Below are 23,953 nucleotides of genomic sequence, written 5' to 3'. Positions count from 1 at the left end.
AAAACATAGTAAAAAAGGCTAGGATAGGCTATTCTGCCAAGAGGGCTGAAATCCCTTGGAAATCATACATTACTAGCTCACTTAGTGGTTATTGATGCATCTACTTTATGCCTGAAGTATAAATCACATACTCCTACTGGTTACTAAGGTTTTCACCAGAAGCCAAAAATACGTTTTTTATTTTTATTTTTTTTATAAGGTATGGATGGTGTCTTTTCAGAAAAAGTCTAGGTCTGAGCTACATTGGAAATTTAATTCCATCTTGCTGAGAGAAAGGGAGATTACTTCCTGAGCTTGGCTGATTCACCGTCCTAGCACTTACGCCTCAAGGTAAAGGTACAGACCAAGATGATTGATAGGTAAACACAATAGGACTGCTGTGACGTGTTGACAAGCGTGTAAGGAATGGTATTTTTATTTTTTGACAGTGAAGGGGAAACAGCCTTACTGCAATATCGAGCCATGCACTGTGCCACCCCCACTTGCGTTGCATAGTCTATGGTGCCCTATGTCCTTTCTTCAGTCAAACAAAGGAAAAGCCCATGAAATAATCCAATTAAAAGCAACATCTGGTTCAGACAAACTGCTAGTGTCCCTTTAAAACAGGAAAGGGTTTTCACTGCGGTGACCCCAACTCAGCAATGGTTTTTCATTTTTTCCTTTAGCTGCCTGTTTTCTCTGAAGTGCCTTTGCATTTCCTTGGTTCTTTTCTTTCTCTCCTTCAGATATTGTAGTTACTGTTTCTATTTAACAACCCTTCCTCTTTTATTTTTTTTGTCCTTTAGTCTGATATGCTGAGCAGCGATGTAAAAATACATGAAACGTGCACTAAGGACCATTGGAAACAGGCAACGAATTGTCTCATGCACTTTACCATTAATGTGTTCTATTGTGGTTTCTCGTACAATTCTTAAAAAAACATCCTTTAAAGACCACCTCTCATAAATGACCTCATGTTTCTCTTATCCCTTGATAGGTTGCTTAAAACAGGTTACACTGTAATTACAGTGTAACCTGTTTTAAGCAACCTCTGTACACTAATTGGGAGAGCATGTTTTAAACAGTCAGAATAATACAGCAAACATAAAGGCATGTGCTAGTACCCTCTAGGTGACTGAAACCATCCTATTCTGTTGTCACCGTTTAGAAACTCCATGGTTGACCCTTTTGTAAGTAGTGGAAAAGGTAAATTGAGATTCTCTTTCCAAAGATACCATCTAATAAAAATGTATTATATACACTAATGCAAAGGCCCCACCATTGTAGTTTTTGCTAGAACTGGTTGGAAAGTGGATTTTCCATTCGGGGGGAGGGGGGAGTTCATCCCAAATTGGGACAAAAATCCAACATTTCAAAATTTTTCATGAAATGAAATTCTGAAATTTTTTTATTTCATTTCAATCAAAATGTTTCACTTTGAAGTGGATGCTTTTTATTTATTTAATTTTTTAACATCAAATAAAGTAAATTTCTAAATGAAAAATCGAAACGTTTCATTCTGAAAAATGTCGGAATGAAATGTGTTGACGCTTTCAAAATGTTTATCTCATTTTTATCAAATTCAATTCCACTTTGTAAAACAAAACAAAACCAAAACATGGTTTAGTTAAAAACAGCTTTTTTTCAATGGAAAACCTGTTCTGATTATAATTTTCCCACTAGCTGTGGTTTTAACATCATAGCTGCATTAACGCTATCTGCATTATATCCCTTTAAATTCCTAGCCTAGAAGTGCATGTACAAGTGAACTGCAGAGGTGAGCAAATTTGAATTTCTGCTGCAATACGAAGACGGGAATCATTGTGCTGCTGTACTAAAGAAAGGACTTAATTATTCCAAAATGTTCCATTCACTCAGTGAAATAAATAAATGGAATGATTTCAAAATGACACACGGGGCTCCCTTTGTAAGGTGCTACATGGAACACAGGCAGTGTAGCCTAGTGGATAGGGCATTGGGCTCAGATGCAGGAAACACTGCCACAGCTTTGCTGTGTGACCTTGGGCAAATAACTTTCCTCCCTGAGCCTCAGCTCACACATTTTTAAAATGGGGATAAAGATACTGACCTCCTTTGTAAAATGCTTTAAGATCTACTGATGCTATCGGATTGATAAGTAATACTATAAAATATGATCTAAACCCTGATAGGGCAATTATTAGCTATGTTAATGTCAATTATAATTAATACACTTCTTTCTTTATAACATGGACATTTCATAAGCAAATATTGTTCCTTAAGGGCAAGAAAATGTAAAGAAAGAGCACCAAAAATATTCTGAGCACCAAAAAAAATCAAATTTTGACAGAGAAAAACTGCAGTACTAAGTTTAATCAGTGAACAAAAATCTCCCATTTTTAATTTTCCTTAAATTTTAAGCATCCATGTGTGATCTTTTTACTAGGGAAAGTTTGACAGAGAAAGATGAACAGTTTTGCTTTTTTGGAAGTACCTAAACAACAGCAACAATGACCTTCACAGTTTTTTATTTATAAAGTTGGAAAAATAACACCTTTAATAAGACTTTTTGGTCTCCTACTAGGCCTGACATGTTTTCAGGCTACAAAAAATCTTTTCAAGTTTGATTTCTGAAGGGAACATCTTCTATAGAAAAGGAACCAGTAGGCATCTTGTCTTTGCACAAGGAAACCTATGGCTTACTTTGATATATGGCTTTCAGAGATGTGTTTCTACACGATAGCAGGAACCCCAGGTTCAAATACTTCGGGCACCTTCAGATTTGATAATGCATTTTGCTACTGTACTTCTGGGCTTTAAGAAACAGTTTCATCTACTGCAGCATTACAATGGTTTGATGGTAAAGGACATAGATTGAGTATTTCAGATCCTTCGAAGAAAGGTTGGAGAGACTGCCGGCTTTGATTTTTGTTCTGTAGACCCGTGGTGTTGACAGTCACTCCAGCATTTTGTACAGAGAAGTGTTTTATGGGAGCAGATAGGAATAAGAGGGCATATACTTGAAGTCTTCAAGATCCTTAAGAGAACTATGGGAGCAGATGCTGATAAACTCCTTGAATAATGATAAACAACATGTAGTGCCTCTGGTACCTGGACTAAAAATGAAATAGGAAAGTAAATTAAATCTATCTTCTTTTCTTTTCTTTTCTTAAAAAAAAAAAAAAGGAGAGATGCAGCCTGGTGAACTTGTTCAACAAATGTATTCATGGTGACAAGAAGAAAATGTCAGGATAAGTTCTGGCCAAGAGAAATACGATGACTAGTTTGCACAAACAACCAGGAGCTAAGCTCAGGTGGCTCTTTTTGACCCATACATTCTCTATATTACCAATAGTTAGTTAATGTCTGTACCGTGCCCTGAACATGTAAAATCCTGGGCAAATGCTAGGAACGATGATTTATTTATTTGTAGAGAATGAACAGTGTTTCATACATTTTTCAGTCAGGTAAAAGACAAGAGGCCTGATTCTCCTCTTACTCTGGTAAAAATCAGGAATCAATGATAGCTAGTGTAGGTGAGAGCAGAGTCAAGCCTGTGCTGCCAATGTGAAGAGTTTGCAGCGTAGGTATTAGCGCACAGAACAATCCCCATACATTTATTCATAATCTAATTAAAGTAATTTGTATGTTTAAGGACCAGCAATGTTTCCTGGTGGATTGCAAATTAGAAAATCTGGAGTAGGTATTTAGCATCTTTTTTGATGAAACTAACTGGTAAAGGACTCTTAAATCCACGGTTGTTAGACTCATTTGGAGATTATAGAAATATACTGAAGTCCAATGTAAATTTTTAACTGAACAAAAGTACAGCTTCTCTGCTATACTAATAAAATGTAGCACTTTTTCTCCATAGATCTTGAGGTGGGTAAACTGTACCATCCCCATTTTGAATTGAGACAAGGACAGGTTAAGCGGTTAACAGCCTGTGCAGTGAGTCTGTCAGGAGAAAGGGCACACAGCTAGCCTGCTTACCTGCTAGCTTAGCCAGTCTGACGAGTGCAGCTGGCCCCCCAGTTGAGCCACCTGATTGGCCAAAGTGCCCAGTTGGCTAACAGGACTAGCGGACGGGCTCTTAAGACCAGCGGCAGCAGAAGGTGCTGGCTGCTCAAAGCATTTGCCTACAGCTGGGCTAGCTTCTGCTCTTGTCTTTTTCGAGCCCCAGTCCTGCCTTTTTCCAGCACTGTTCCAACCCTGCTTCTGCCTTCCCTGACTCCACGAAATCTGGTTCTGACCCTTTGGCTTTGATTCTTGGTTCTGACTCTGTTTTGCTCCTTGGCTCTGGCATCTGGCCTCTGACTCTGGTTTTGACCCTCACCTCCGTTTCCCTGCTTTGGATGCCTGCTCCAACAATTACACTGGACGCCTGCTCTGACCACTAAGCCAGACTGCCCACATCCCGATCTCTAACAGTGTCAATGGAATATAACCCAAGTTTCCTGACTCACAGTCCAGAACCCAGCGACCTGTCTCCATTTAAAAATGCAAAGTTCCATTATAGAGTCTTTCCCTTGGTTAACCCTGGTGTTTTAAAAAATGTGAATTTTGCATTTCTGTCACAAAAAGCTCTGTTGAGAGTAGTTCTGAATTTTCACCCTGGATCAATGTAGTAAAGACTTGCAAAAATATCAGCTTTCAGATAAGAATGGTCACAAATAAAAATTAGTAGCTCTACCTTCAAGCTGTTCAGGATGTTTCTTTTATCTTCATTGGTTTCTTCAATTCATTTACCTGTCTGATTTAGATATAGAGCTGGCCAAAACCAGCATTTCCAGCCTGCAGGAAATTTCAGGATTTTGTTTTGTTCTGAAACAGGACAAAAAGTCAAAATCTTGGAATTTCTCATGAGTGAAACACTTTGTTTTGATAGTAAAAAAGTTTCATTTGACATCATCCTTTCAACTTTTATATGGTAAATTATAAAAGTCAAAATGAAACAGTTTGATAAATTCCCATTAACTTTCAATGAAATTGATATGTTCCCACAAAACATTTTCCTTTTGTGGAATCAGCATTTTCTGATGGTAAATTGTTCTGTCAGAAAAATTTCAAACAGATCTACTTAGAGGCTTTGCCAGGTAGTGTTGGAATGCTTGAAGTAGTTAAAATTGTCTCTGTTGATATTGTCTATGCAGCCTTATATCTAGAAAATATTTCTGAGACACACTAAGATCTCTGAGGGAGTGGTATCTCCTTGCCTCACTGCTCACTTTCTCCATTGGACATATGTTTCATAGAAGCAAAATGTAGCTTTAATATTGAGCGGGTCAGGTCAATTGAAGTCAATGAAACGATGACAATTTATACCCGTTGAGGATCTGACCCCGAATGTTTAGAAGTTCTGATGAAAAATGGGGAGTTGGAAATTCCACAGTACTTATTTGCGAAATTGTCCATGTATTTTGACCAGCTCTACAGCTGATTGGAAAAATTTGGGCAGGGGGAAGGAAGCAGGGAAATTCTGCAAAAATAGTCATAGGTTTTTCTCCCTGTTTTTCAACCGGCCCTATTTTGATCTTAATTCTGCTGAAGCCTTAAATGGCGTCTCTATAGAATCACAAGCAATCATACTAAAGTGTAGGTTGTATTAATTTGTCTTCTCTAAGAGTTAATTTATCACATGGACAGTACTTTCAGAATCCATATTAAAATGCTGTTTACTCTTTTCATTATTCAAAATCCAATATGTTCGTGAACTTAATACTTAGCACATTTTGAAACATTTGGTGGGCTGAAAAAAAGATTGATAACTTTACCTCTCTGAGTAGAAGAATGATAATTCTATTCTATTCTCTCTCATACATTCTGCAAACAGTTTTGTTAGTTCATGATCCATTGACCTCTTTCATCTATTAGCCACTATGTTTATTGAGCAATTTTGTTTCCTGTCCTGTATTGTGCTGTTTGGTTTACCTCTTTTGTCTTTCCTTTCGTACCTAATGTTTTGGCATAGAGATATTCCAGTACAACACAATAATAGCTGCTTTCATACAACCTGCATCACCTAATGTTTGTCAGGACAGCTACAAGAGGTTATATAAAAATGGCAGATGCGGAGAGAAATGAAGAAGTATACAGGAGGAAGGAAAGACCTGTTTTCAGATGCAGTTTGAAAGGTGATCGAGAGCTGAGGAGATGAGATACTGGTCCATGAGTTCCAGTGAGAATGCACTTGCATCAGCACTGATGAGAATACTGGGACAGAGAGAGACCCAGAGGAGTGCAGAGAGACACAAATAGGCAGGAGTTAATCCATGAAACTAGAGCCTGAAATGAATGGGAAGTCAGTGGAGTTGTTTCTAGGATGGAGGGGACTTGATGGTAGAACTTCAGGTAAAACTCCTGTTCTCTTTGCAACATGCTGTCTCTGTCTATAGTTACTGATCTCCCTTCATCATCCCTAAGGGCAAACATCTGCTTTGGTCCCATTGTCAATTGTCAGTTACTTTGCTGATAACACCTGTTTCTATTAGGAATATCTCAAGGTCTTGTTGAGGGTTTCTTCCTGTGGTCCTTACTCAAACCCCGTTCCCGGGGGTTTTGTTCAATGCATTGCAATCACTCTCAGCTCCATGTTGCCATCTGCCTACCATCTATCTTTCTCCTTTTGGATTTGTAGGCTTGTTGTTTTACTTACATGATTAAAAAAAACCCATGCTATTTGTGCTTCTACCGTCATACTCTTTCTTGGGCAGGATTCACTTTGCCCCAGAGACTTCATATCATATTTTACATGTATTTCAAATAAAGTTAACTTTAACGTTTTAACAATTCAATATTAATTTCAATAGAAGCATGTGCAGCTGCTATTGTATTGCTATTTTTAGGAGGCTTTGGTAGAGAACCAATTTCAGTGCAAGTCTGTGATGAGCTCATTACAATATAAAAATGAAATAATCACTAAGATGATGAGGATTTAGGGCCTGATTGTGAGACTTGCTGAGCATCCCAAGGGCTGCCTCAGTACCTTGCAGGATGTGCTCAGCATTTCATAGGCTTGGGTCCTTAATTTTTTTTTTTTTTTGCCTAGGTAAGTAATATCATCTTTTCCCAATGCAACAGTTAGGTAGGGCTGATTTCTGTCGGTTTCTTGGCTTAGGTAAGTACCTAGACTGCTACCCACTGCACGTTTAACCCCATTTTGTGAAGTTCTTTTTGCTCCCGCAGTGGAACATTCTATGGAAGCTTATTATTATATCTGTTGTTATTATGTAACCGAGGATGAATTCAATTCAGACCGTGTTGTACTTTTCCATAATAGCAGGGGGAAAATAAATTACCGTCTCAGAGCTATTTTGGAAATCTTCCTTTCTAATCAGTTTAAGTGAGTTCCATCTGCTCTAAGCATATTTCTGGTATAGGTTTCTAAATATCTTTTCATTCTGTTTCTATTTTAAATGTATTTTTGCTGAGGTTGTACATCACAATTATAGCTGCTTGAAAGCTATTGCCTGTGTATAGCAAGCAGACATTTACCTTTCAGCTTTCCCATTTAATTGCATGGGAGGCAGTGGAAGTATCACTGTATCACGTCCTTTCGGTGGTCAGCAATTAAATTCCTTAAGTTCTCTTCCCCAACACAAGTGATCCTTTGCAGCTTCTCTCCTTTTGTTCTTATAATAGCTGAGAGAAAAGGTTCCGAGCTGTTGAATTCATAGGGCCACATGCTTTTAGGACGGGACTGTATTTTAAAGTAACAAGGAGTCTGGTGGCACCTTAAAGACTAACAGATTTATTTGGGCATAAGCTTTCGTGGGTAAAAACCCACTTCTTCAGATGCATGGAGTGAAAATTACAGATGCAGGCATTATATAATGACACATGAAGAGAAGGAAGTTACTTTACAAGTGGAGAACCAGTGTTGACAGGGCCAATTCAATCAGGGTGGATGTGGTCCACTCCCAATAATTGATGAGGAGGTGTCAATACCAGGAGAGGGAAAGTTGCTTTTGTAGTGAGCCAGCCAGTCTCAGTCCCTATTCAAGCCCAAATTAATGGTGTTAAATTTGCAAATGAATTTTAGTTCTGCTGTTTCTATTTGAAGTCTGGTTTTGAAAGTTTTTTATTCAAGTATAGCTACCTTTAAATCTGTTATAGAATGTCCAAGGAGATTGAAGTGTTCTCCTACTGGCTTTTGTATGTTGCCATTCCTGATGTACGATTTGTGTCCATTTATTCTTTTACGTAGAGACTGTCCGGAACAGAACACCACTGGCCATCATCACATACAGCCCCCAGCTAAAACCTCTCTAGCACATCATCAACGATCTACAACCTATCCTGGAAAACAATCCCTCACTCTCACAGCCCTTGGGAGGCAGGCCAGTCCTTGCTTACAGACAGCCCCTGAGCCTGAAGCAAATTCTCACCAGCAACTACACACACCACAGAAACACTAATGCAGGAACCAATCCCTGTAACAAACCTCGTTGCTTACTCTGTCCCCATATCTACTCTAGCGACACCATCAGAGGACCCAACCACATCAGCCACACCATTGGGGCTCATTCACTTGCACCTCTACTAATGTGATATGTGCCAGCAATGCCCCCCTGCTATGTACATTGGCCAAACCGGACAGTCTCTAAGTAAAAGAATAAATGGATACTACTAGTCCACTGTGTAACCATCACACTTCTATCAGTCTGCTCTCTGCTATTATTTCCATTGCTCTGTTCTAATTCTTGTGGAAAAAACTTAAAGGAAGCCTCAGCCAGAAGTGCACAGCACCAACTCTCCTAAGTTCTGGAAAAGTTTGGATCCACTTCAGAACTATAGGTCTCAGGTCCATCAATGGGAGGTGTCAGCAAGATCGTCAGCACTTAATTTACTTTAATAGGGTATATGTGGTTTGATTGTTACACTTCCTCAAGGTAAAGTTTGCAGTACCTGTCCTGTGACTATGTGGTGTTCAGTCTCCAATTCTAGCTCTGGTGTCTTTCATGAGAACTAAATTCAGTGGAGAAAAGGATATAAACGGTGGATGCTAAACATACCACATCCTGGATTGCATGTTGTTGGGGGTACATGGTAACCTACTTTTTAGAGAGCCCCCTCTATTGGATGACAGTATCTATCAGTCTTAGGTACTTCACGGCCCCCGTTACAGAGTATCTAATTAACTCGCAATGTCTGTATTAGAGCAGGTTGAAAAAATTTCAGCATAATAATTTTCCCTCCTAGGGTGCTGTTTTGTCAATATTGAAATCTTTGTGGGATCATGTTGATTTTGGTGAAAATTTGGATGGATTTAAAAAAAAATATTCTGACCACAATGAAATATTTTTGTTTAGATTTTCTCATTTCATTCCAACTTTATCTTCTCATTTTGATTTTTAATGTTTGAACTTTTAAAATACTTTAATTGAAATATTATATTTAATATCCTATATCATGTTTTGACATGACAAATGAAATGCTTTGATAATGTCATTTCAGTGTTTCCAAAACAAAATATTGACTTTTGTCCCGATTTGGGATGAAAGGAAATTCCAAAAAGGCCAAGATTTCCTGTTGGACAGAGTTTCTATTTTCTGGACAACTCTGGAATTTAACCTCACAACACCATTGTGGTGTAAGGAACTGGTACTATCCCTGTTTTACAGATGGGGGATTGAGGCCCAAAGAGACTAAGTGACTTGGCCAAGGTCACACAGGGGTCTCTGCCATAGTAAGGAATGGAGCCTAGGATTTCCTGAGTCTGATACTAGCAGCTTAACCATAATCAAGTCAGTAATGTCTGCTTTAGAAGGAATTGCCCATTTTTTTTCATATTCAGCTCCACCAAGTCTCACAATGGGTTTTCCATGTCCATGGAGCTATGAGACTCTGTCTGAGGGATGAGAGGATCAAAATGTTCTTCTGCAGACTTGTTTAATTTGAATATTTTGCATTTCCAAGTGAGAAGCTGAATTCAATTTCCTCCCTCTCCCACCCTTCCTGGCTCTCATGATATCGAAAAAGGCCAAATGACATCTTGCAGCATTCTGAAACATTTTGAAGAGAGTAAGAGGGAGAAAGAAAGTATGAGACGTTTCCCTGATGCTAACCCAATAAGACAGCAGAAACACAGCAAATAAAATCTGCAGGAGCAGTCAACAAGGCAGCCCTGCCAAAAACCAGAAGGCTTCCTGTTAAGGGACAATACCCTAAGGGGGAGAAGCAAATGGTGAGCCAACGGGACAGAGTCATCCGGGAGTTTCATCTGCCGTCCAGATGGTCAAAAATAGCTCATAGCTGTACTCAGACACAAGAGTAGTAGGTGGCATTGCCTCCTGGCTTACAGGACTCTAGGCACCAGCAGTTGGTTCAGGCGGAAGAGAGTGTCAATGTTGTTGGGTGCAATCTATCTGGGAGAGCTAGAAAAGCGAGAACAGGATGCGGGGGTAGCACTACATGCCAACAGTATTTATGGGAGATGGATCTGAACTATATGCACCCAGACTTTGGTCAAGTTTGGATCTGGAAACCCCTAGTATGTGGTTCTCTCTCTCCTCACCAAAGAGTCTGATTACCCCCTCAGGAGATTCTTCCCTTTCCCTCTTATTCCTCTGCAGAGTTGGTTCTTCCCACATCCCGTAGACTCCACCCCTTTCTGTCTTGTTCCCTGCTGGCATCTTATCTCCCTCCCTCCTGCACATCTTTCCCCCTCAGCATTCTCCCCCAGGGTCTTTTACTCCAACTTCCTTCTCCATGACTAACCCTGATATACCAAAAGTCTCTCCTCCCCCTATGGTTTTGTCCGCCTCTTAGTGTCACTCATTCCCTGCTTCCATAACTCCCCCTGTATGCTGCCCTCTTTCTGCTTCCCAGCATCTCTTGCTCCCTTTCCCTCCATGGCTTCTCTTGGTGTCTCGGCCTCATTCCCCTCCTTGGCGCTCTCTGTCCTTCTTAGCCATCAAAGAGCCTTCCACGCTGATGACTGCTCCTCCAACAGAGGATTAACTTGGGGCTGCGGGAGAGATGGAGGGGCATTTGAGGCTGCTGCATCCACACAGCATCCTCTGATCCCCTCAGCATGCAGCAGTGGGATATCTGGTGGGGGAAGATGCAGAGAAGCAGGCAGGGTGCATGGAGGGGGGACACCTGCAACACAAAACCCCACCAGGGTAAAGGCAAATCTGCAGCCCTGCGCTCTGGGGAGGCCGTGAGTGTGGAGGAGCTGTCTCCTGCATCACTGGGATATAGGATACACCAATCCAAACGGATTCAGCTTTGAGTGCAAGAAAGTGAACACTAAGGAGTTAAGAAATCTAGTGAAATGGTTACATAAGAGGAAGCATTAAAATCAGATGTGTGGAGGAAGTCTGGTGAATCCAAAAAAGATACAGGACCAAATCCTGCTGTCCTTCTTCCTTTGCGTGACTTCTTCCCCCCCCCCCCCCCAGTCTCAGTAATCAGATAAGGACCTGATTCTCTTCTCATTTCCATTGGTGCAAATCAGGAAGTCAATGGAGTCACAGTGCTATAAGTGAGAGGAGGATTTGGCTCAGTATAATTCATGCAAAGTAAACTAAAATTCCTCTGAAAAAGGGGGACAAGAAAGGGGCATTTTGGCTTGGTGAGAGGCTGCTCAGAGATCTGGAGAAGCACGAGGGAAACAAATCTGGCCAGATGCGTTTCCTGTTGGAATTCTTTTGCCTTCAGAGGAGTTGTACTGGGCACGGATTTGGCCTGTCACACTGGTGGAGGCTTGCAAAGGAAAAGATAAGGGTATCATAAAAGGAAAGCAGCCTCCACTGGATCTTGAAGACCCTTTGATCCAAAATCATGAACTCTGTTAGTGCTTAAAGGAGATTCGTAAATAGCTTTCAGTGTAGTGCTAGCACTAACAGGCCACTAGGCATCCAGGGAGTGGGGACAAACCCATCACAATTCACTGTTAAGTAACATTTCAAGCCTCAGCAGTGCTGTTTCATCCCACCATAAGACTTGGAGGTCCCTTTTGGCATTACTTGTAATTCATTAAGTCCGGTAGCAGTGCTTTCAGCCGAAGTATACTCCGAAGCACGTTGGTAGTGCTCCCATGGAAATCCCTGGATTGTTTTGCAGAACTTGAACAGTACAAATGAAGTCCCTGCTGTTACAATGGAGTTTATTTTCCATTCTTTGGCAATCCCTTTGTAGCACGGAATGGCAGCACAAATCCTCCCCCCCCCCTTTTTTTTTGTGGCAATCACACAAAAAGCCTGGCCTGTATCAACCGCTGGACTGACTATAGAATCATTCTCCTCTGCATGTGCTGAAGAAAACCAAGATTTTTCAGTTTTGCTTATTTCGGCAACAAATGGACGGGGGCAATGCTTTTTGTGATCATATCATCCACTAGGTTTGCTAGATCTAAATACAACTCTTGGCATTGTTTTCATTCCGCAATCCACTCACTGTGACGAGGCAATAAAAGACATGCCTCCCCCTCTCCCCTATGTGGTGCTCTTTGACCACTTGCGGTAGGTCTCCCTTGTACGTGTAAGCAGCTTACTCCGAGAGCTCGACAAACATAAGGATCTATTTATACCACATCGCTATGGTTCTCACTGTTAAACTAAAGTATAAACACAACAAATTAAATCAATGTATGCTTAGTCATATCTGTTTCATTTATGTCCAACTGTTGCCACTGAGGCAGAAAGTGCTCTTATTCTTGCCACATTGTTCAAGCTGAAAATTAACTGGCTTTGCGCATAATGAAACTCATACTTGTGTCAAAGAATCGGGTCACTTCTATTGTTTTAAGGCAGAGTGACTTACAGGTCCCATGTATCAGTCTATTATAGATGCAAGGGGGAACATTTCCTATTTTATTTCCCTGGTTATTTTCATGGTGTTTCTAACTAAAACCATCTCTGTTGTTCCCCAACAGAATTAAAGCAGCACCAGGTGTGAAGATAATGGCCATCAGAGTCAGTGATGCAGACCAATGGGGAATTCAAGAGGAAGTAGACAATGGAGGGATGCAGACCACTGCCTCTGTTGTTTGTGTGCGTCATGATCCAAATATAGAGAGCAGGTAAGACATCCAAGCTATCCGATGTGTCACCATAGATGTGATGTCTAGAAAGAAAAATAATAGTACCTTTTATAAATGATGCTGCTTTTGAAAACACTGCTGACCTTTCACCACCCTCCTAAGTTCAAAAGCCTTGCGAAAGCTATAACATGATTCCATGTTATCTTACGAGAGCTTTCGTTTTTTTTTCAGTGCTTCATAAGTGAATAACCTAATTATACTTGATACAGCCAGAAATTACCTCTCGCCTATTGTCTGTCACCTTGGGGGGATGGTAGGAATAAATGCCTGCTGCAAGAGAGCCAACAGCAAGAAGTGGATTAAAATGGGAGAAATACTACGAATAATTTAATGGCATATAGGACAGTGCTCTCACTTTTATTTGAAAAGCTATAAAAGTAATAGCTACCAAGTATCATTCCTTACCACCGCAGCATACCTATGGATGTCTCAGACTTCTCATGAATGCCATATATATATATTTATGATGATGATGCTCTAACAAACTATATCCAAAGATATCAAAAGTAATGGAAATTTAAATCGTGAGTCAAAATTATGTATTTTATAATACAAGCAATTGCTCTTGCAACTACACTATATTTAGAGTACACAAAGCATATGTTAGGCCCAAATTGTATTGTAGCTAGTCACAAAACTGTGTCAGACTTTAAATTCGAGAATCCTCCTTCTGCATCTGTCCTCCTCTGAAGATCCTTTTAGGGAAGAAAAGCAGATGACCGTGTCTGTTCAGACCCAGGGAAATTATTATTGAATGTTTGGATTTCAGATTCAGTTTCTCGCCAGTTTCACATTCCATTTCTCATGCTATATTTGAGGAACAAACACTGCAGGGACATATTTAAACAAAGTTGTCAGTGAGTTTTCTAGTGAAAAATTTCAATTGAATATTTCTATCCATACTGGGTTTCTTTAACTTCTTCTCCCCTATTTAGCCTTCTTCACTCACTCCCCCACCCCCCAAAGTGGCAAACCCAAATTTTGGGGTCTGATTTAGCTGAGTCCCATCTTGGAGGTTGAAGGGAAATTCTAGCTTTTCTTTGTAATTTGCTGCTGCTCATTTTCAGCATAACAATTATCATTACTATTCTTAGAGCTCACCTATTTCTAACACAGGGGATGTTATATAATTTGTATATTTTGTTTCTGATTCAGTTCTTTTTCAGTAAGACACCTTGTGTTTTCTGTGGCTAAAGCTACATGCTAGCTTTCTTTTAAAGCTTTGCAAGGGCTGTCTGCCAGTGCAGGGTGTTTGACTGGGAGGAGAACCACCTCTGTTATACTGGAGTTACAGTTGCCATATGCAGACTTGGGCTATGAAAACTCCAATGATTAAATTCAATCAAGGTTTTTTTTGAATGAACCCAGATTGCCAGTCAAGAGGCTTGCTCAATATTGACCTCAGATAAATGTTAGTTTAGATTTTCCATTACAATAGCTGTGACCTATGTTCCATTTAGAGCAATAAAAATTCATCATATTAAAAGGGAAATGCTGAGGTTCAAGGAAATCTTAATATACTGTAATTCTTTGCTGAAGAAGAATCTATTTAATTGAACTGAAGTTACTAATTTTTGTTTTAGTAAAGCAAAAACTAGGGAGAACACTGGAAGTTTTTGCCTTGTACATTTTTCACTAATCCATGAAATTACACCTGTCACAGTAACTTAGTTTTTATTAACACTGTTTTTTACTTTGTGTTGAACTGTTAAATTATACAAAAGCAACAAATCTCAAGTTAATTAATACTTTGACCCTTTCCTTTGTGAGATTAGTTTTAATATTTCTGGATTAATTAAAGTATGCAAATAGAAACTGCTGAAAGATCGGTTCCAGATTTGCAAATATTGTAGCGCGTAGAGTAAATATTTAACTTTGATCTTTATTTTAATTTGCTTTTTTTTTTTTTGGCCTCGACACTCTTTCTTTTGAACAATGTGCAAAGTTCATATAAGGATTTTGCTATTTTGTTTATTGGTTCATTTAAATCAATAGGGGCCCAAATCCTGCTCCTATTTCAGTCAATATGGCAAAATTGCCATCGGGACTGATTCTGCATCCCTTGCTTCTGTTAGTAACTTCAAGTAGCTTCATTGAAGTCAACTGGAGTTTTGCCTGAGTAAGATGTCACAAGATCATGCTCCTTAATTGTATGGCAGAAGGACAGACTGTAAATGTTGATAAATAATTTTTCCGTTGAGGGACTCAGTCAGTTCCCACAGAAGTCAGGGAGCTCAATTTTATGCCACTGACTTTCCTGGAGGGAAACCAGTATAACGCTGGAGTAACCCACTGAATTGAGCCTACTGCTTTTAGTGGAAGCATGTCATCCTGGAGGAGGAACTTGTTCTGTTTGCTAATATTTGCAGTATATACTTCTGCTCTGCTTTACAATGAAAGGGACCGATCCTGCAATCCTCACTCCAGTGGACTTCAATGGAACTGTATGGATGAGTAAGAGCTACTCATATAAGAGGGAGTTGCAGGAGCGGGTGTTCTGTTGAAATGTTCCTGACTACTTTTGGATGCCCTTACTTTACTGAGGCCTGTTTTCCACTACGTAGGCCTCAGCTGCTATTGCTTTCCCCAATGCTTGGCTCTGATAAGAGTCATGAAGGACCTTGGAGTCAGACTTTGACTACAAGAAGAACAGTGGCTTTAGACTGCAACACATTCATAATCCAGTTTCTATTCCTTTTAGCTGGCATTATCTTTCAGAGCCCTTTCAAATTTGCTTACTTTTCTAATCTTTCTCCTCCTCCTCTCTGCGGTATTATCCTTTATCATGAGTTTTTCATCTCCATTTTTCACATTTGTGCATGCAAATTGAGTGTTTGTTAAAATATTTTAAATTAAGACCTTTCCTCCTTTTATGCCAAGTGCATCATGCCTTTTCTCTACAACACTTAAAAAAAAATCCTTATCACAATGGCTCAGGTGGTTTACATTATATTCTATTAAAAATCCATTTTGCCTAGACTTGTCACCATTCATAGATTAAAGCTTTCCGGAGTGTGTTTTGTTAGGAATACATTCATAAATTCACCTCTTTAGAACTCCAACACATCCCATAAGCTTGTATTTCAAATCTCTTTCGATAACACACTTTAACAAAGAGCATAAAAGGGAGCAATTATTGTATTTATTTATATATATTCAGAGACCCACTGTGTATGTACATACCTATTCTATATAGGTTCGTATACCACCCTCACCACTGTAGTGTCTGAGCATCTCCCAATAGAGTATTAAGAAACATGACTAGCATCTGTCACTTGTTCTCTCTCCCATCCTCTCCACAGGGGCAGAACTCTGTGGTAGTATTTTGTGTTGGCAGCATTGTGGGGTTTTTTAAATGCCCATGCCACTCTGTGTTAATATTCGTGAAGGCAAGGTCTCAGATGTGTGCTTGGCACTTGGAGCAGAAGGTGATGAAGTCTGTGATGATCCTTAGTTCCTGTGGAGTCTGGCACCAGCCCCTGAGAAAACTGTTTCCTGCACAGATGAGTTTTGCCCTTGTTGTGAATACAGGTGTGCACACCTATGCTATTCAGGAATTATTTAATAAGCATGCCTTGTCACTTCTGAGTGGGAACTGTTTATATTTCAACCAGCTCCTGAGAGGTCAGAGCAAAGGAAACCAGAAAAGGAGAAACTAGTGTGACAGACCCAGACCAGTGGGGTACAGGCGTCTGGTAGAGGGCAAATATACTGGTCACTGGATGAGTAGTTTTCTGTTCCTTGAGTGACCAGAGAAGGGGCTGCACTAGAGTAATCAGGAACCTGCTAGAACCAGTTAAGGCAGGCAGGCTAATTAGGATACCTGGAGCCAATTAAGAAGAAGCTGCTAGAATCAATGAAGGCAGGCTAATCAAGGCACCTGGGTTTTAAAAGGAGCTCACTTCAGTTTGTGGTGTGAGTGTGAGGATCTGGGAGCAAGAGGCGCAAGGAGCTGAGAGTGAGAGGGTGTGCTGCTGGAGGACTGAGGAGCACAAGCGTTATCAGACACCAGGAGGAAGGTCCTGTGGTGAGAATAAGGAAGGTGTTTGGAGGAGGCCATGGGGAAGTAGCCCAGGGAATTGTAGCTGTCATGCAGCTGTTCCAGGAGGCACTATAGACAGCTGCAATCCACAGGGCCCTGGGCTGGAACCTGGAGTAGAGGGCGGGCCCGGGTTCCCCCCCAAATCTCCCAATTGACCTGGACTGTGGGTTCTTCCAGAGGGGAAGGTCTCTGGGCTGTTCCCCAACCCACATGGTGAATCTCCGAGGCAAGAAAATCCGCCAATAAGCGCAGGACCCACCAAGATAGAGGAGGAACTTTGTCACACTAGGAAGGAAGACGTGAAAAGATTATATATTGGACAGATCTTTAAACACAGCAGGTACTTAACAAAACACTCTGGTGCTGAATGTAGTAAAAACAGATAGAACGTTGTTCAATTTTTTTTGATCTATTAAGCAAATAAAAATCCTGTCGTTATTCATGAGGATGCAGTTTCTACTCCAAACACAAACACCACTAGATTATACATATGCGTGGAGCCAGAGCCTCTCTTTTCATGGGAAAAAATTATCATTGTGTGTGGGCCTGATCCTGTGAAGGGCTGAGTGCTGCTTGTGAAGGTTTTGTGCACTCTTATCGACCTCATTGGGAATTGAGAGTCCTCCGCATCCTATTTACAGTCCTTACCTTCATTGCAGGATCGGGTCCTTTGTCGTGTAGGAGCGTGTGGTTTAATACATAATGGGGTAGCAAGAAATTCCTTTTGAAAACCGGTCGAATGCCAGTAATTGGGAGACTGCCAGTCACACTAGTGCTTTATAATGTCGTGAGAGCTGATCTTGTGCCCACTAAAATCAATGGACTTTTTCCTTTGAATTCAGGTGGAGCAGGATTGGGCCTTACAACTCCATTGTTCCTTTCTTCACAAAGAATCTGAAAGCGCCACTGGAATGCAGCTACCTCTGGTTAGCATGTAACTGTTGCATAGCAGCCTGTGGCGCAGTAGGGTCGGGGAGCAAAAGGTGAAAGACATTTGGGCAAATACCTACTTTGAGGAAAGTGCTGTGGGAACTCGGGGCCTAATTCTGCAAGGCGCTGAGCACCATCCCTCCCACTGAAGTCAATGGGAAATGAGCACTCAGCATCTTGCAGGACTGGGTTATTTAAAGTCACTGTAGAACAGGACTTCAAAAATCCATTTATTTTTATTTAAAGGTCTCATCTGAAACACTTCCCAGTACAGGACATTTTTTCATGGTGCTCAATTTCTCTCCCCTGGAAGGTTCAGTTAACCCTCCTGGGATTTGAATCTATGGTTTGGTGGTGACTAAGCACCTGAAATGAGATGCTTAGACCAGCAAGTGGGTGTATATTTAGTATGGGCCAACTTCTTTACTCAGACAAAACTCTGCCATTGAATTCTCTGGCACAATTGCCTGAGGGAGGAGTTTGCGATCTGACTCTAAGTCTGTGACGAACTAGCACTTTAATCAGAATGGTTATATTTATGCTAACTAGCAACATTAATTAAACTGATCCTTCCCAGCACAGCTGAGTATAGTATTATTGACACCAAACAAATTATTTTCACTTAGGGGATTATTTCCTCTCCAGGTCTGTAATACTGCTTCCGTCTATTAGGTTATCTACCGCCGTATAAATCAAACTTACACTAAGGTAAGTCAAAGTACAGAAAAGCAGGGGGATGGTGGGGAGCAGGGAAGAAATCTATAGTGATATCTTTTAATTTTCATCAAGAATTATTTATTCTGTCACTAGAAAGTTTTTTTTCATCTGATAGAGGCTAGCCCAACTGCACATAATTTGAAGAAACTGGTCTTTAAACTTGGATAAAAGTTAGAATTAGTAGTTATCTTTCCATATTTTGCATGGGAAAAAAATATATATTCTACCCCTTTTGAAAACCTTTTCCATTGAACTTGAGCTACCTAAATAGCCACACACAGCAAATCAGTCATGATAATAAGTATCTTTAAACCAAAGAATATGTTAGAAGTGGTGTGAGTGTGTGTGCAAATAGATTCTTCTATTCTGAAGAGATTTTTCTGTACTTGGGAGTATTTCTAGAACTGTAACATCACTCAAAAGGAAGGAACATTTTAAGTGTGACTGCCTGTCTGTGTGTGTTATATATTCATATGCACATTCATACAATGTGTGCATATTTATTGCATATGTATTAAATGTATGTACATATTGTTTGACTTGGCACAAAATATTGAACAAAAACACTTTCTTCTTTTCTTTTTCCTGGCAGTTCCTGCCTCAAAAATCAGAGCTTGGGTTCTCTTTTGCTACACTCATCTTTGTGAAAAGGGCTGTGATGATCCCTATCCACTTTATTCTCGGAAACGTTATTTTTCCCACTAGATATTGCCAATCCCACTCAATATTAGAAGGTAATAAACAAATGCTCACCCTGTAGCTGGAATGGCCTAAGATTGTAGGCATTTGGGACCTGGCCTATCTCTTACCATATGTTTGTACAGCACAACACTGATCTTGAATGCGGGTTGGTTGTTATTGTGCTGTTAACCAAACCCATGTAAGGCTCTGGGACATGCACCACAGCACTCTAAGGACACGGTTTACTGCAAAAGAAGCTTACTAGGCCTCAAGCATATAAGAACTACACCAGGCTAACGGAAGCTCAGTTTCACCTGTTGCTTCGACACAAAGCAGCAGTAACTCCTAGAGGGAGGCAAAACTTGTCTTATTTCAAGCCCATGCACATGCTGTGAGCTGGAGTCTGGCTTAGAAGCCATTAGGTTGAAATATTACTAAGAGGAGAGTGTGAAAAAATGAGCAGATGGGACAAAGAGGAAAAACATGGATGGAACTATAGGGTGAAAAATAGAGCAGAATGAAACTAAATGGAGAGGAACCGTAAAGAAAGGATTGGAGAGAACTATTTTCTAGTGGGAAAATAGAGAGGGCTAACTTCTGTAGAGAGTGTAAGCTCAGCTTGCATCAATTTACAAGTGACCCCTGAATTTGGCCCAATGTATGTAAACAGGGCCAGCTCCAGGCACCAGCTTGTCAAGCAGGTGCTTGGGGCGGCCACTCCGGAGAGGGGCGGCACATCCAGCTATTTGGCGGCAATTCGGCGGACAGTCCCTCACTCTGCCTCGGAGCGAAGGACCTCGGCCCTGTATGTAAAGCAACCATCTGTGCTCACCAGCCTTGTGCAGAGGCTTTTCTATCCCTGTCAGAGAAGCTCTGGCTTTTCTTCAGCTGGAAAAACATGTTTGTTTCGCATAGAAAGATGACTCAATTTAAAAAGAGAGTCTCAAGCTACAGAAAAAATGTTGTCAGCTCAAACAGGTTTGGAAGCCTTGTGAAGGCCAACAGTAGCTTTGGTTTATTTTATGGCTGCGTGTGGGCTGAAACGGAGCGTTTGTGCAGTGGGTTTCTGTGTGCCTTGTGAATCAGATGGCACTGGGGAGTGGGGAAGGTTGAGTGTGGACTAAAGGATTTGCACAGGTCCTGTGGTTTCACCATCCAATTGGCAACGTGCTATTGCCACTACCTCACTTCACAGGGGGAAGGGTAACTACCATTGCTCCGGCCCTGAGTTTTGTTGGGAGGGGATTATTTGGATTCTATTCTAGTCTATACAGGTTCTTATACTGCGCTTATCACCATAGCATCTGAGTGCCTTCCAGTGGTTTCTTAAGCAATGGGTCTAAAATCTGTTACGTGTTTGTTCTCCCCAGTAGAATAGGATGTGCAGTAGAGTGCTGTGCAAACTTTGTGTGTGGCAAATTTTGTGTGTGTGTGTGTGTACACACATTGCTATATGTTTGTTAGAGAAGGCAAGGTTAAAGAAATGCCTCTCGCACTTAGAATGGAAGGTTATGAGATTTGTGATGGTGCATAGGTCCCAGGGGAGTTCATTCCACAGTCTTCAGCTGGCCCCTAACAAATCTGTCTCCTGATTCACTGGTGAAGTGGATTTTGCTCTTAATACACCAGACTTTAGGGCAGTAACCTCGATTATGAATAATAGAATTTATTCCAATAAATAACATTGTATAAAGAGTGCTCCACAAAAGCACATCTCTTCAGTCTTGAATGATGTTATTCACAAAGAAAACATGCATTTTAAGGACAGTAACTAAGCTTTGTTTTTTACATACATGGATTAATCTTGCTGCTTTTACATATAAAAGAGCCCCAAACCTTTACAGAACAATGTTCCTGTAAAATAAAAACTTTAATGACCTCTTGCAGTTCCTTAGCATGTAGGAAAAAAATAGACAAATAAATAGCAATGTGAAGGATCACTTGGTGTAGAGAACTATGGTACTGGGATCAAATGATGCCTGGGACTATATAGTCTCTGGAATGATTTTCATTCGAGGCCAGGAACAATGAAATTGTCTGTCCATCTCCTGTTGGGAATCTAATAGCCAGGTAACCACATGAATTCTCCACTAGCCCGCCAGTCATTTTAGTCTGTCGTTTCCTCCTCTTATTTAGTTAGGCTTATTGCTGCTTCAGTAAAATATCTAGTAGCTTTGGGCCATTGGGATTACTGACTGGTAGCTTCAATAATTACTTTTTGGTCCTGGTTCACCAGTCCAGGAACTTAGCAACGTAGTGACACTTGTCACTCTGTTTGTGCTGTTTTGGTTTGGTACCTTATTATGACTGAGGAAAGTGTTTACTGAACTAATAAAGCATTCCTGGTTGGAAAGAGAGAGAGACCCCATGAACAGTGCAGCAGGGAACCAGCTCAAGCTAAATGTCCTGTTGTCTTGTTAAACTTTGGAAAAGTTTGCAGCTTTCCACTGGAAAACTAGAGGGTTTGCCCATATTCAGCAAGCTATAGAGTAGGGAGATGAAAAGCAAACTGACATTGCAAACTTTTCATGTAGAGTGGTTAAAAACATGGGATCCGTGTAGTGCATACTCCTGCGAGAGAGGTTGGAGAGCCCTTTGTGAGTCCAAGTGAGACTGAGGGGCAGACAAGATGCTTGGGTCAATCAAGGCTAGAAGTGGCTGGTCCCATCTCATGGTCTCAATATAGATGGGAGGAGACTTCACACAGGCAGGAGGGGAAGATGCACATATCATCTGAGAGTGAACGCTCAAGAATTGCTGGATTGCTTGGCACACTGATAATTATTGAGGTCAAAATTAGATTCTCAGATCCATACAGTTGATTCTGATTCTAATATTCTGCCCTCTGTGGGCCTGATTCATCTTTGATTTCTGTGGGGGTTGGATCAGGCCCTATGTGAGCTGAAATTCCATTGACATCAAAGTGAGGTCTGTGCTCACAGGTGGAGAATACTTTCTGAAAAATTATTTGTATTTATAAAATTAATCGGGGTGCAAAATTTGCAAATCAAGTTTTTCATTCTTCTTATCTTGTCCTTCCTTTCTACATTGGCAGTTTTAATGAGCACAAATCATTGTAGCCACAACCGAGTTTGTTTAGCTGGCCAACTATGTGGGTTACTAGATATCTAAATGACCTTAATTGCACCAGCAAATAATTGCAGGTGGAAAATTGCAAAATGCACTTATTTGCACCTGCAATTCACTGAGTCAGAACGGGAGGTCAGGTTTCTAAAATTTGGCCTTTCCTGTATATCTGACTTATTTGTTCTGAATATAATTTAGGTTGGTAAACCAAACATAGCAGCAAAGCTGGCCTTCACAACTGTGGCATGCAGGACCTGTCCCCAATTCAAAGAAAGGACTCACATTGACTTCAGTGGGCTTTGGAGCAGGCTAAAATGAGCTATCTTGAATGTCATTTGTTTGGAGAATTGGGTCAATCGTTCCTCAATGGGTCTCGTTTTCAATTTGACCCAATTAGCTTCATTTTTGTTAACTCACATCAATATTAACATTCACATATTGGAATAACAGTTGGCAAAATTTAATTTCAGGTTGGGGAATAAGATGGGGAAAGATAAGTGGGGATTTCAAATGCACACTGAAGAGTGAATGACTGTTCAGATAGTTGTTCATCCACTGGAGACTGCATGTTCTTCTCTGCTGGATGCCAAATGGCATGATGATGAGTTCAGGAGTCACCAGAAACCTCTGAGCCTACAACAGTCTACTGCCTTTCTTTTGAAGCAATGCTTTTTTAATAGCCGTGTGCATGATCACACATGTGATTCACTGCAAAAGGTCTGCAAAATTTCAAAGGCTTTACGGACATAGCTGTGTGGCAGTGATGTATGCTTCAGTTGCCTTTAAGTGATGTCTTGCAATTGAATAGTATATTCCGAGTAAGAATGGGTGCTGAAATTACTATGTTCATAACAGGTGTTCTTGCTAAAGGAGTGAGAGGGAGAATGAAAATAGAGAGGGTTGTGTGTGTGTGCACTGTCGCAAGGAGAATAGGAAGGAAACAAATTGAAGTAAACCTCATGGAGTTTCTAGAAAGGCTTTTTTATTCCGGATGATCAAGCCTTTAATTCAACAAAGGAGCAAAGACTCCCCTAGGAATATCCAACATACTAATATAGTCACAGTTTAAACGCTGTAGCCCTGTCCCTTCTGTTTTGGGCCACTTGGACCTTCTTTCAGATTAGCTTCCTTAATTAGGACATCACCTATGCACATGTTTAGTTGTAAGCATCTGCTTAAGTCCCATTTACATCAGTTGTAATGATAAGGAAGGTACTCAGAGTTAGCTATGTGAATCCTAGTAAAGGCAGCACCATACTGGAAATAGAAATCATGACAGTAAGCCATGTTAGGGATAACTAGATGGATTTAGTCTGTTACACCTGAAAATATTGTAGAAGTCAGACATTAACCTCTTGAATAATACTGAAAGCTTATGAGTAAATTGAAATTTTTTGCAAAGGATTTTTTTTTCTTTTTTTGGCAATCACATACAAAGGGATTTAAGGATACGGAGGCCAGAAGTGTTTTTTCTTATATTAAGAGAGGAG

At 40.5% G+C, this 23,953-nt stretch overlaps 1 protein-coding gene across 2 annotated transcripts in view; it reads left to right on the top strand.

The window, feature by feature from the left end:
- The window catches only part of LOC101934903 (transmembrane protein 132B), a 378,493-nt gene that overhangs the window by 146,215 nt on the left and 208,325 nt on the right, over window positions 1–23,953 (top strand). For both annotated transcript variants that reach the window (XM_065568664.1, XM_005299571.5), the window contains exon 3: window positions 12,839–12,985. In XM_065568664.1, coding sequence (XP_065424736.1) covers window positions 12,839–12,985 — 147 coding nt within the window. The remainder of the gene's footprint in view (window positions 1–12,838; window positions 12,986–23,953) is intronic.

The sequence above is a fragment of the Chrysemys picta genome, chromosome 15, assembly GCF_011386835.1.
Source record: "Chrysemys picta bellii isolate R12L10 chromosome 15, ASM1138683v2, whole genome shotgun sequence".
NCBI lineage: Eukaryota > Metazoa > Chordata > Testudines > Emydidae > Chrysemys > Chrysemys picta.
The sequence above is the reverse complement of the archived record's forward strand: the minus strand, read 5'-3'. Positions and strand labels throughout refer to the sequence as shown.